At 43.5% G+C, this 14228-nt stretch overlaps 1 protein-coding gene across 1 annotated transcript; it reads right to left on the bottom strand.

The window, feature by feature from the left end:
• Window positions 1-1609: 1609 nt before the first annotated feature.
• On the bottom strand, window positions 1610-13391 carry LOC107122966 (vomeronasal type-2 receptor 26-like). Its single transcript, XM_015426117.1, has 4 exons — window positions 13101-13391; window positions 10877-11734; window positions 7591-7804; window positions 1610-2523 (listed from the first exon to the last, which is right to left on the bottom strand). The coding sequence occupies exons 1-4, from the start codon at window positions 13389-13391 to the stop codon at window positions 1610-1612; spliced, it is 2277 nt and encodes a 758-aa protein (XP_015281603.1).
• Between the last annotated feature and the right edge of the window lie 837 nt (window positions 13392-14228).

Here is a 14228-nt window from a genome sequence, read left to right as displayed (position 1 = left end):
TTAAAAACACCATTGTCTAACTAGACATATTTCTTTAAATTATTTAAATCTGTTTCTCTGCAAAAAACCCAACACCAACAACAAACAACCTCAAAAATGTACAGGGACGACAATGACAGCTGATCTCATATCAGGTAGAGGGTGAGAAGGACAAGAATTTATTGAAGAGGGGACATTTTACTATTTTGTCACAGGAACATAGGAAGAATTCAAACAGGACTATATTTCTTGATGTAGATCAGATAAGCCTAGTTCAACCCAAATTCTTTGTGTGTCTTGTCTTTATTGAGATGCAGGTTATTTTTACAGTTCCCATTATAAATCCCAGAGTATAAGCAAGTTTATTAATGGTCATAAAAAGAGGAACACCAGTAGGTTCTGTTTTGAAACTAGTGCATTAAAAATAAAGAATTGTACCTTATTTGAAAACCCAAAGAACTCTGAATTACAAATAGGGTGATATTCCCCTTGGGAAGGCTCTGCTGGTCTTTTTAAAATAATTTTTAGACTGCTACAGATATTTGGACAGGGGAAAAAAATCTCTGTTCCTGATTATTATTATTTTTGCTGGTGAGACCATAGGATGGCATAACTACCATATTAGTATATTCCATTAAAAACGTGGCTAGTCAAAACTAATTGCATTTCCATTAGGATTTTTCATTTCAAAAGGAACGTTTTCAATGGACCCCCTCCCCAATCTTTTGAATTTCAGTTGAGGTGAAATTTTGGTAGCATGGTTGTGGAAAGTGCTATGAAGTCACTGCCAATTTATGGGTTTTCAAGGAAAGAGACTAACAAAGATGATTTGCCATTGCCTGCCTCTGCACAGCAACCCTAGACTTCCCTGGCATTCTCTCATCCCAGTGCTCACCAGAGTTGATCTTGCTTAGCTTCCAAGATCTGATGAGATCAGGCTAGTCTGGGCCATCTAGGTTAGGACATGAGTCCATCACAAATACCAAAGACATCTGTCGGGGTCTGCAGGAGGATCACTTCAGACTTGTTAACTGCAATAATTCAGTAGCCCAAACATCAGCTAAAGGACAACTACCCTCCCCCCCCTAATGAAGATCTTCATAAGTATCAAACCATAAAATTACTGGGGCCCCAGTCACACGGGAGGTTTAGGGCTGGAAGAGGGACAGATCAGGGGTGCAGCAAATGGGCACGATCCCACCGCAACATCTGGGAAGCAGCGCGCACCCGTCCCCGATCCGGCCCTTCAGGCTGAAAATCCGCAGTGAAAACAAACCACCTACAGAGGTGGACTTACCAGAAAGGCTGCGGCAAGCACAACCGTGGGATCGCCGGCACGTCCTTCTGCCAGTGCATCCGAGGCTTCTGGCCGAACTGCGCATGTGCAGACATGCGCAGCCGGCTGCCTTGGTCTCCCGTCGGTGGCTTTCTCCCCGACATCTGATCGTGCCGGGGAGCAACAGTGCAGCAGCTCAGGGGATCTGTGTGATCCCGCTGCCACATGTCTCTTTTGGTGCAGCTCTGAATAGCCGCACTTTGGCCGTGTCTTTTTCTGCTGTGTGGCAGGGGCCTGGGTTAAGCAAGCCTTGATAAACTATGTAAACTGTCAGAGTAGTTCATAAATGACAGTTCAAATATCTCTTCTCTTTGTATTCCTTATTAATAGTTTTTTGTCATTCAGCTCGGGCCTCAGCACAATGACATAACATTTAGGGGAAAAAATACATCCTAGTACGCCTGTACTGGAAGCCAAGATGGAGAAGATCTCCACCGCCACCATATATTTCCCTTTGGTGCTCAGGTAAGTTGGAACAAAAGACAACCAAACACTGCAGAACACCAACATACTGAAAGTGATAAACTTGGCTTCATTGAAAGTGTTGGGCAGATTCCTGGCAAAGAAAGCCACAGTGAAACAGACAACAGCCAGAAATCCAATGTACCCCAAAATATAAAAGAACATATAAGAAGATCCTTCATTGCATTTCAAGATTATGTCTACAGCCAGAGAATGAGAGTCAACATCTGGGAATGGAGGATCAGTATATAACCATACCATACAAATACTTGCTTGAACCAATGAAGAGCAAAAAATGATAGCATTTGAAAGTCTTTTCCCCACCAATGTCCTTATTTTGGATCCTGGTTTAGTGGCCATGAATACCAAAACCACGGTGATGGTTTTTGCCAACAAAGAAGAAACAGCCACTGCAAAGATGATACCAAAAGCAGTTTGTCGCAGCTTGCAGGTCACTTTGTCAGGCTGGCCAATGAATAGCAAAGAAGATAGAAAGCATAGCAAGAGGGAGATGAGTAGAGAATAGGTGAGGTTCTGATTGTTGGCTCTGACAATGGGGGTGTTCTGGTGCTTTATGAAGATTCCAAGCACCACAGAAGTCAATAAGGAAAGAGAGAGGGACAGAACTGCCAAAAGAATTCCTAAAGGTTCACTGTAAGACAGGAAGTTGAGGCCCTTGGGAAGGCATCCATTTTGACCATCACTTGGATATTGACCTTCTGAGCACTGGAAACAGTCATCTGCATCTTTAAAAATAAATATAGTATTTCAGTCTTTCATACCTATGTGATACAGAAGAGAGACAAACCTATCCGTATTGATTATGCCAGATTGCTGTAGTGTGGTTTCATATGTACATATATTTCCATTCATTCATATTAAAATAATTATAGACAGATTGCACTCCTTTTCTTTTCCTTATTGGCCATTGACACCAATATCCCTCAAGCTGGCAGAAGGGGAAATGGGGAAGACTGTGCTTGATTGTTGAAAATAGGACTGCAGCAGCTGTATTCCATGGATCTGACTTTCTCCCCCTCTTCCTCCAAGTATTTCCATTGGGTGGAGCTAGCTCATCAGAACCAGCCTAGAATTTTTTTTGGGGGGGTTGTTTATCTATTTTTGCAATTTAGTACTTTTTTGTAAGCCATTTTGGGCCCATCTGTGGAGAAAAGCCACCTAATAATGACTAAAGAAACAAATACACTTCTCACTTGCATAGGCCCCCTCTAAGCACACCCACTATCTTTCTCCTCTAGCAGCTGTACTGACATGGAAGGATAAGATTTCTTTAAATAATCTTCCTCTCCTTCCTCTCCAATGGACTGTGATGCATGAGGCAGCTAGCTCGTCCTTGCCTTCTAGGGTTTCAGTGTTCCCATTTAAACTGAGTAGAATTAATATCATAGCGAGTTATTCTGTTAAAACCATCTAGATATTAAGGATATGCCCAAAAATACAGCTGTGCAACAACTAGCACACTAGGCTTACCAAATTCCGGCGGGGGAATTGTATTTCCTGGCAGGAGCTTCGCCGCGGGTACGGCTGCACGCGCTGCACCCACCGTCGCCAGGATGTGACACTCTGCGTCGCTCTGGCAACGGGGCTGTTTGGAGTCCCATTGCCAGAGCGACGCGGAACGTCACATCCTGGTGACAGCGGGTGCAGTGCGTGCAGCTGTCCCCACGGCGAGGCTCCTGCCAGGAAATACAATTCCCCCACCGGAATTTGGTAAGCCTATAGCACACTAAGAACATTGCGGGAAGAAACAGTTTCCCGACATTGTCTTCTGAGATCTGCTCTCCAGAAAGTACCTAATCCACCACAAAATGCTGCCACTCAATCCCAAATCCAAAACTATGTTTTGCTGACTCCAGGCTGTGAAGTTCCTGAAAATCTGGGAATGGAGCCGTGAAAGGGCAGGGGTGGGGGTGGGGGGGACCTCAGCAGAATATACTGCCATAATGTTCACCCTACAAAATAGCCATTTTCTCAAATGGAACTTATCTTTGCAGTTTGGCAATCAGCTGTAATTCTGAGAAGTCTCTAGGCTCCACCTGGAGGTTGGCAACCACAACAGTAAGGCGACCCAAAAAAAGATGCCTTGCTTGTGAGATGTCACTGGGGTAGTGACAGAAACCAGGAGGGATGGATAGACTGTCAATCGGCAGGGACAGACTGCCCTGGGACAGAATGAACTATCGCTAAGGCAATCAAGGCTGCCCCGAACATGATATCATATCAGAGCCCTGGCAAAAACAAAGGCATTAATATCCACTGTTTTAGAGGATTGATTTGATATGTGATTGCTTTATCTCTGTTCATAAACCTTAGAATTACGTTCACTTAATATGTTATAGAAGGCTTTCATGGCCGGAGTTCATTAGTTGTTGTAGATTTTTCGGGGGTTTTGGCCATGGTCTTGACATTGTAGGAACTGACGTTTCACCAGCCACTGTAACTGGCATCCTCAGAGGTATAACACAGAGAGATGGAGTACTCTCTGTCAAAGTGGGAAGAAAAATGGTAGGCAGGTAATTTATATCTACTCAGGAAGGTGGGGGTAGGGCTGAGTCATTGAGGAGTTCCCCAAGCTGTGACATGCTAATGGCTTTCCTGAGGAGGTTCTTTTGCATATGGATTGGCTTTTGAAATTCTAACACAAAATGCTCTACATCTTACAATAGCACTACAGCTAAGATTACAACAACTAATTGTCTTAATATGCTTTGTCCCATGGTATTCCCTACCGTTCTGGGTTGAAATCTTCCCCTTTGGACATGGATCACAATCATAGCAGCAAAAAGGCTTTTCCTCCTTCTTCTTCTTGCTGGATCCTGGATGACATTTGTCATTGCACAGAGCTTGGGGCACAACCTATCCACAAAAGGGAGATTAAAAGTTTATTCCATATTCCTGACTTTTATTCTTACCTTTTACTCAATGGAGTATTGGGCTGAGATTCTGGCACTGAAGGACAATGAGAGGGCTTTCTCTCCAGGGCTGGGTTGCCAACATCCTGCAGCAAAAATGTCCTGCCCCTTTAACAGAAGCTTAATGGGATATTGTTTACCAGGTGATGTTATTTACCTCCACCCATTAAGCCTGTGTTAAAGGGACAGGATATTTTTCTTCAGGCCTGCTGGCCACCCTAGCTGGGGCAAGTAATGTGATTACTAAATAGGAGCAAGAATCTCCACATTTGTCATTCATTTCTCCAGAGACTGAGACACAGGAAACTGACTAGATGTTTTCACCAATTCCATAACTTTCCATCATATTAAAGATGAATAAACCCCAAAATTCTTCACCTATATGTTGGATTATCCTTAGAAAATGAGAATCAGAAGCAAACTGGGTATGGGAATCGAGGTTCAAGGAAAACAACAGAGCTACTGCAAACAAACTAGCAACAACAACAACAACAAAAATTCTATGCAGTTTTCCCTACTGGGATTGAAACAGGTAGCTTTAAAGAGAGTAGCACTAAATCCAAACTATTATCTCAGTGTAGCTTTTATGAAAGTAAACTCCAATATATCATGTTGTCAGGTTTTCACTTGTGGTTTGTAACTCTGCCTTACATAGGTCGACAGTGGAACATCACATTAATCTCTTGTCCTCCCTCTGAAGCCCCTGGGGAGACCAGGTGGTGGACTAAAAAACAGCCGGAAACAAAGGGGGTTGTATCTTTCCCCACCCCCCAGCCTTTTAAGTCTCTCACAGACTTTCCTGTAGGCTGATTGGCTATTCATGCTGCTACTATGATTGGGTCTCTTGGTGTTGCTGTAGATGTCAAGAGGCTATAGTTCTCTTTAGGCTCCTCACAGGCTATGTTCCATCCATACTGGACTACTGCAATGTGATCTACTTGGGGCTACCCTTGAAGAGTATTCAGAAGCTACAGCAAGTGCAGGATGCAGAGGCTAGATTGCTGGTTGAGGCCAGGGATTGGGGATCATGTAACCCTGCAGCAATTACCCTGGCTACCAATCCACCCCTGAGCCCTATTTAAGGGATTCTTTTTGAACTGTAAAGCCCTACATGGCTTGGGATTGGGTTATTTGAAGGAACATCTTCTCCCATTTGTTCCTGCCTGGAACTAAGATCACCGGGAGAGGCCCTCCTGACTGTCCCATCAACCAAAGAAGCTCATTTGATTGGTATACAAGAGAGGGCCTTTTCAGTGGGAGCCCCACAATTATGGAACAATCTCCCCAGGGAGGGATTCCTGGCCCCTTCACTTTTTATCTTTAGGAGGCACTTGAAAACAGTTTTATTTAGGACTTCATTTGGTGGAGTTTAGGAGCAATCCTGAATAGTGATTTTACATTTTGGTTTTATATTTTTAATGTATTTTATCTGTTTTTGTTAGCTACTTTGAGCTCTGTAAGGAAGAAATATCCTTATTCTCCCTCACTCCTTAGAATCTATCTTTCCCTTTCCATGGAAAATCGCTTTTTTAAAATCCTTCCTCATCTACTCCAAAGCTCCCCTTTCCCTCATAAACTCCAGCAGGGGCAATGGCTCATATTGTTACATATATTTTGACATGAGTTAATCCTATGAAAAGGAGCCATGGGGGCTCAGAGGTTAAGATGCTGAGTCGCAGACCAGAAGGTCGGTAGCTCGGCAGTTTGAGACCCGAGTGCCGTGTGACGGAGTGAGCTTCTGTCTCTGGTCCCAGCTCCTGCCAATCTAGCAGTTCGAAAGCAAGACATTGCAAGTAGATAAATAGGCACTGCTTTGGTGGGAAGGTAACAGCGTTCTGCGTACCTCAGCATTTAGTCATGTCAGCCACGTGACCATGGAGAAGTCTTCAGACAGTGCTGGCTCTTTGACTTGGAAACGGAGATGAGCACCACTCCCTAGAGTTTGATTTGACTGGCTTTTGAGCAAGGGAAACCTTTATTTTTACTCTTACTCATCCTATGAAAATATTCGTATACTGATTTTTTTAGAATCCTATCTAATTTTTAGGTTCCTGTCTAATTTTCAGATATGAAGTTATAGTCAGAGACACAAAATCAGATCCAACCTTTTTTTGGTGTGTGTGTAAGTGTGTGGTGTGTAAGTGGGTGGTCAGGTGGCATCCTAGCTACACAAAGATTGTGACCATACCTTGGGTCCCCCCCCCGTTTTGTTCCACACTATATTATCCCCAAAATTATGCCATGAAGTAATATAAATCCTATACCCCCACAGTGCAAAATTCACCGACTTGTGTGATCAGGCATATTTCTTCCTCTCATTTTCTAAGTATGTTTCTGCTGATCATGTACAACAGAAAGTTGTAGGACATGGAAATCTTGCACCATGACCACTGGAATTCCACAGAAGTAGACATGCAGTCTCCATCTAGTCCCTGAGATTTCAGAATTACAATACAAGACTTGTTCTTTAAAGCATATATTTGTATCCAGATGGGCTAGGTTTAAAAAGAGACAAACGTACAATCTGAAATTCTCCAGAAACTGTATGCTGTCTTCATTATCTGTTCTTATGGGCAATTGTCTGTTATGTGGTTAAGGTGTGATTCAAGACCACATTTATTTGGGATTATTTTGAATATCATCCACACAGTGTCTCTGGAAACTCCCTCAACATTGACTTCCTTCAGCCCCCAGACTTTGGTTGTGTAATAATACGATGTCATGGAAGTTAGGCTGTTAGCTGCAATATTTTGAACAAGATAACCAGACTAAATAGGTTGTGTATGTGCAGAGCAACTCAATATCCCAAAATCAAATTCAGCCTGTGGGCTGTAAAGGATTATCAATGTATAATTGATTTCCATACCTGGTCAAATCTACTGGGCCACCCGATATCCATCTCATTAATGGAGAACTCTCTGCTCTGTGGAGCTTGTGGATCCATTTCCCCTACTTTCACTCTTAAGAAGGATTTGTTTGGGAAAGTAACCCAGTTTATAATATCAAATCCACCTACTAATTCTCCATGGTCATCAAAGGTTACTTTGTCCCCAGCACTGTTGTTAAATGAGATCTTCCTCAGAAAAGGGTGAAGCTGCATTAGAAGAGTCAATGTCAGATTACACAAAAGTTATTGAAGGCACAGATGTACATGGTTTCTGGTTCTTCATATGAGGTATAGTCATGCAATTCCTAGAAAGCAATTTAGATAAGGTTTTCTTCCCTTTGAAAGCAGCCATACTATAAATGAAGATACTGGGAGTTGTTGAATGCCAGGATCCAGGGCCTCTTTTTCTGGAGGAACGCACCAGAATGGAGTTCTGGAACCTCTTTGACAAAATTCTTTTTTTAAATGATTAAAAGTTCATGAGTTTTCAGTATACAGATTGAAAACTTCATTTCCCTCTTGAGAATACCGGCACCTCTTTTCCCAACAACAACAAAAGCCCTGCCAGAATCAGTCCTTTTATTTATTTGTTTACAACATTTCTATCTCCTTTCTGTCCTTAAAATGACCGCTATGTGGTTGAGCAGTGGAACAGACTGCCTTGGGAGGTGGTGGATACTCCTTCACTGGACGTTTTCAAGCGAAGGCTGGACGACCATCTTTCGGGTATGTTGTAGGGCTATCTTTCGGCTATGCTCCTGCAGAGTGCAGGGGGCTGGACTAAATTACCTGCAAGGTCCTTTCCAACGCTAACATTCTATGATTCTGTGATAAAATCACATCTTAAAACCATTAAAACCAACCCCAGAATACACATTATTAAACATGTAAAAACAGCTAAAATGCATACAAAATATATAAGCAGCAATTTAAACAGTGGTTAGGAAGAAGGAATCATTGAGGGAATGCCAAAAGAAAAGGTTTCTCCTGCTAGTGGAAGATTGCAACAGCAAGGGACAGACAAATCTCCCTGGGGAGAGAGTTCCAGAGATTTGGTCCTATGACCGAGAAGGCCTCTCCTGGGTCATGGCACCAAATCTGAGTCTAAATCTCAGTACTGTCTCACCTACTCTCAGAAGGCAGGGCACCCAAAGCAGGGCCTCTGGAGGTGATCATGGTGGTCAGGCAGGTTCATAAGTGAGTAGGCAGTCCTTCAGATGTGGTGGTTGCAAACTTTGGCCCCGGTCACACGGGCAGGAAACTGTGGGGGAGAAGCGTGGAGGTCCTGTGGAGGTACCGTGGAGGTTCCATGGCAAGGGAGAGGTGCCGATCACAGGACAAGCCGGTGCGCAACGAAGAAGCGTGCGCCGCGGCAAACTGTTTTATTTTTGTGTGTACATGACAAATGTGCATGCTCCGTTGGGTGCGTGTGCGCATCCACAGAGACTTGGACAAAAAAAACCACACCTTATTTGCAAGGGGACATGGGCGGGCGCCGGATGCCACCGGAAACGCGATCAGACGCCCGCCCTTGCCCCGCAGTTTCCGGAAACTAGTACCTCCAAGGTACTAGTTTTTTGCCACGCAGTTTCGGCTGGAAGCCTCGGTTGAGCCACGGGAGTGCTACGCTTCCCAGATGTGCTTGTGAGATTGCGCCTGGAAACTCCGCCTGTTTTCCGTCTCACTTGTGTGGCTTCTTTTCCGTGTGACCGCAGCCTATATAGGGCTTTGGAGGTCAAGACCAGTACCTTGAATTGTGCCCAGAAACAAACTGGGAGCCAGTGTAGATGGAACAAGTCTAAAGTGATATGTTCCCTATGATCTACTCCAGTCAACATCTTGGATGAAGCATTCAGTACCAACTGAAGTTGTTAAATATTACACAAGGGCAACCCCATGTAGATTGCATTGCAGTAATCTAATCCAGATTTAATTAGGGCATGCACCACAGTGGCCGGATCTTTTCTCCCCAGGAAAAGAGGCAGCTGACTAACCAGTCAAAGCTGGTGAAAGACGGTCCTGGCCCCGGTCATAGTAAACAAGTTGTATGCAAAATGGCTTGTCCATCATTACAGATCTTCCTCCCATAAGAACAGGTGAAGGTGGGTATCGGATGTTGCCAGCCTCACCAGTGTCGATCTGAAGGTCTTTGGTAATCAAGGGAAACTATGGCTTTAGCATCCTTCCTCCACATTCAGTGTGGATAAACCTGAGATCTAGAATGAACTTACACCTTAATTTACTTGGCATCCAAAAGGAACAATGTAAAAATAAAATAAAATATTAACACATAATTTTTAAATATCGAAAAGTATATTTCCATCTAATTTGTCACTTCTTAAAGCCTAGTGCTCTAGGTACACATGCATGAGTACAATGTCTGTTCTGTGCTCCACATGGTAGATGGTGGTTATGGTTTAGGAAGAACGAATCCAGCATTTAGATAAGCTCAATCACCTGCCAGTTCTGCTTGCATCCTGACCAGTCATAATCAGGCAGCTGATTTATTGATGGAGGGTTCAGCTGTTTATCTCCTGTGGACCCATTTGAATTTCAAATGGTCAGTAAGTAGATTAAACATTGCTCTTTCCTCGCTGTGGTCACACGGAACATTAGCCACGCTAGAGAGACGGAAGATAGGCGGAGTATCCGGTCACGATATCACCGGCACATCTGGGAAGTGTAGCGCTCCCGTGGCTCAACCGAGGCTTCCCGCCGAAGACGCGAGGCAAAAAACTAGTACCTCGGAGGTACTAGTTTCTGGAAACCACGGGGCAAGGGCGGGTGCCTGATCGCATTTCCGGTGGAATCCCGTGGCATCTGGCGCCAGCCCATGTCCCGTCGCAAAGAAAGGTTTTTTTAAAAAAGTCTCCACAGGATGCGCACAAGCACCCAACGGCGCAAGCACATACTTGGATTAACCCCCCCCCATTTGCCATGGCAGCGCCACTTCTTTGCCATGCCGTCTGATCGGCACCTCCCTGGGCTACCACCACCACCAGACGTCGGCGGGACGTGTGATCCCGTGGCCGTGTGGTAGTTCGCTCCGGGGCAAACAGCCACGCCTCCCCCCCTCGATATCCGGCCCGTGTGACGGGGCCAATAATTTGATGAGTATAAGATTAAACCATACTTTTCAAGTAGCAGAAACCGAAGGAAACAACCCCCCTCCCAAATTTTTAATGGCTATGGTGGTGCTGGGGCAGGCTCTAAACCACACATCTCAGTTTAGTCATTTCATTAAAAATCAATCCGCTTTCCATGTCATGGAAATTTTACCTGTAAATTTGGTGGCCTCCCAGACTGGATATTGTTCCAACCAATCATTGTCCTGCGTTTGGTTCTAGATGAATACATGGCCTGCAAAGCATGCACCACAGCATAGACAGCGTTGTAGACGCTGTAGCTTTGACTCGTCATGCTCATTTCAAAAAAAGGCCCAGGAAGGCTCTCCAGCATCTCTTCACCAGTGCAGCTTTCCCTTCTCTCTTCACTCTCATTGACGTCTGGAAATAACGAACAGTTGAATGCCTGCTCCCAAAACATTCTGATAAATCCATCTTCATCACTGTAAGGATTCACCGACTGCAGGAAATTTTGGAATCCCTGCACATTATTGGAGTGAGCTGCAATGGATAGGGAACCGTGGAAGACATTCATATCCAAGTATTTGTGCAGTAGTTCTGACGAGAAATCCCAGTGAGCTGTCATAACCCAAACCTTGCATATAGGTGTCATGCCTTTTATGTCAACCAGCATTAGAATCCACTGGAGAGACGTCATGGTGTGTGTCTCTGCATTTACAAGAAGTACATTGACGTCTGTCTTGGATAGGAAATCAGCTGTATCCTCCATATAATTGAAAAGGTTGAACACGTCAAAAAATACCCCGTGGTTTGGTATTCTTTCAATGAAGGCAGGGCAAATTCCATTCTCGGAGAACTTTTGTGTCATGGTCTGCACGAACCCTTCTCCCTTATCGTCACTCACTACAATGATTCCAACCCATCTCCATTGGAAATGCAGCAGAAGCTGGACAATCCCTGTGTATTGAAAGGCTTCATTGGGAGCCATCTGGTACAAAGAAGGCCTCTGAGTTCTATCACTCACTGACGGAGGGAATAAGCAATATGTGATCTATATAAAAGATTTTTTTAATCAGTTAGATGCCACTTGTGTTCATTTGGGGGGGTGATCATCCTGCGTACCCTGAAAACATCATTTTATTTAGATGATTTATACCAGAGTATCCAGTATCCCAGGGTAGCTCGATCTCATCAGATCTCAGAAGCTAAGCAGGGTCAGCCCTGGCAAGTGTTCAGATGGGAGACCGCCAAGGAGTACCAGGGCTGTGATATAGAGGTAGGCAATGGCAAACCACTGCTGAACATCTCTTGCCTTGAAAATCCAACTAGGGGTCACTAGAAGTCAGCTGTGACTTGGCGGCACTTTCCAACACATCCAGTATCTCATTTATCATCTATTAATACAGTCTGTTGTCAAAGCTTTGCCCCCACCCAAGAACGAAGAGGCACACACCAACTCTGGTGACAAGTTTCAATAGATCAGTGATGAGGAAGGATCAAGCAATGTGAGATTCAGGGTCTGTTCTGTCTTTGTAGTTTTGTGTATACTCCAATGCAACTATCCCTATCCCATAATATAAATTCTGTCCACACACAGAAGCTGTTAGCTCCAGTCCAGTAAAATAAATAAATCAGGCAACCTCTTCTACCCCATGGGCCAAACCCTTCATCACTCCAAAGCTTGAGCCCCATCTTCTCTGGGCCATTCTCTGATATGGAAAGTTAGCTGAGCAGAGAGAAAAAATACTGTAAGAAAAATAGCACATGCCATAAGGACAAGACTTACAGAGTAAAGTTTCCAAGACCTACACACTCACACTCCATCTCATTTTAAAAAAAAGAACTGTTCATCCACTGCTTGTAGCTCATGAGAAAGGAGAAAAAAAATCTTATTCACTAGTCAATACATGGCTGTCTGTGCCAACAAAACAAATGAGGGTTTCAAATGCCTAGAAATGGGCAGGTAATCTCCAATCTTCCTGAAATATGAGGCAATGAACCTTTTGAGTAAAGGATGTATCTAAGAATTTAGTCTCAGTCACTGAGGTGGAAATTGAAACCCAAATATGTGTTCAAAGTGGCTTGGAATTTGCTGACCCTGAAATCTGAACTTTTGGATTTACAGGAACTAACAATTAGTAGTGGTGCCTTTCCAAAGTTCCTTGCTGACAAAATCTTTCAAAATCTGAACTAGTGCCACATCCTCCTTCCAAGTTAAACTTTATCTACTTTGCCACATTATGTTTCCCCCCCTAAACTATCTAAAATGCAGTTATTAGTCTGAATAAAAAGGCTTCTTTCATACAAGAAGAAAAATAGAAGGAGTCACTAGGAAATGTTTCCTCAAACTCCCAATTTTTCTTTGTTCATGCTAATGGTCCTTAGAACTTTATCCCTTTAATTCATTCCAATCTTACCTGTGGAATCTTGTAGATGCCTAAGACGGTGGCCATGTGGAGAGAGATTTCAAAATCCTGGCCCCCAATAACAGCTATCAGATTATTCCAGATGTCACATTTGTAGTTGAGGCCCGTCTTCGTCTCAGTAAAGACAAGGTTCAGGGTATTCTGATAAGTCATTCTTGCAGTGAAGTAGCTTTCATAGATGTGGAACCCCAAAGTGTGGTTGGACAAGACCTTGGGGTTTTCATTGACTTCCTTCACAGCAAACACCAAAGACAGGACATGCTGATAGTTCTTCAACACCATGCTAAACCAGTAGACATAACATTTATAAGAAGCATTTCTACCCTTTGTAAACTCCATGATATACTTTGTGCCTACTATATCTATTCATAAATTTTCTATTATTGGTTCCATGTTGTTTGGGTGTTTAGTTGCTTGTGTATTCATTTATTCCTAAAAGCCCCTTTCTTTTACCCTTCCATCTAAAATGGATCCACAGGGTGATTTCTAACGGACCTCCCGAAGGATCTCTGGAATCATGTCACTTTAACTCTATGCCAAAAGAAAAGCCAACCAAAAGGGAGGGAACTAATTACTATTGGAAGATTATATGGCCCTGGTAGTGCTCAGCACTGAGGGTTAAGCACTCAGAACACAATGCATGTTCTGGACTAACAAACTAAAATAAAACTTCATCAACACTAGAAGCCCAATGATTTGCCAAAGTCTGGCAAAATGTATTAGTAATATACTGGGATATAGATCACAATATTCATCACCAAAGAATTGGGGGGAAGGCATTTTCAAGACATAGAAGGATAGTGGGTTGTCAGGTATCTCCATAGACAATAGGAGGCTTGGTTATATTCAGAACCTGCTTAAATGGAAGAAAGGTCATGGGTTGATTCCAACCATCTTTTCTGATGGTGAGAAGAGAAGGTCCCCTTTGACCACCAAACAATCATGAGATGTCCTTGCACAAAAACAATATGTTGTGGGATGTAGTGAGGAGGAAAATGAGGTGAGATTTAATTAACAGCTAGATCCAAGCTTGTGAGAGCAGACAGAGAGGGAGGTGCAGGTAAAATAGAGAATAAATGAGGAAAAGATGTGGATTTGTTATGAAAGGATGAATAGACT

Source organism: Gekko japonicus, unplaced genomic scaffold, assembly GCF_001447785.1.
Source record: "Gekko japonicus isolate JY-2015 unplaced genomic scaffold, Gekko_japonicus_V1.1 scaffold171, whole genome shotgun sequence".
In the NCBI taxonomy this organism is placed as follows: Eukaryota; Metazoa; Chordata; class Lepidosauria; order Squamata; family Gekkonidae; genus Gekko; species Gekko japonicus.
Note: the sequence above shows the minus strand (reverse complement) of the source record. Positions and strands in the feature narration are given on the sequence as shown.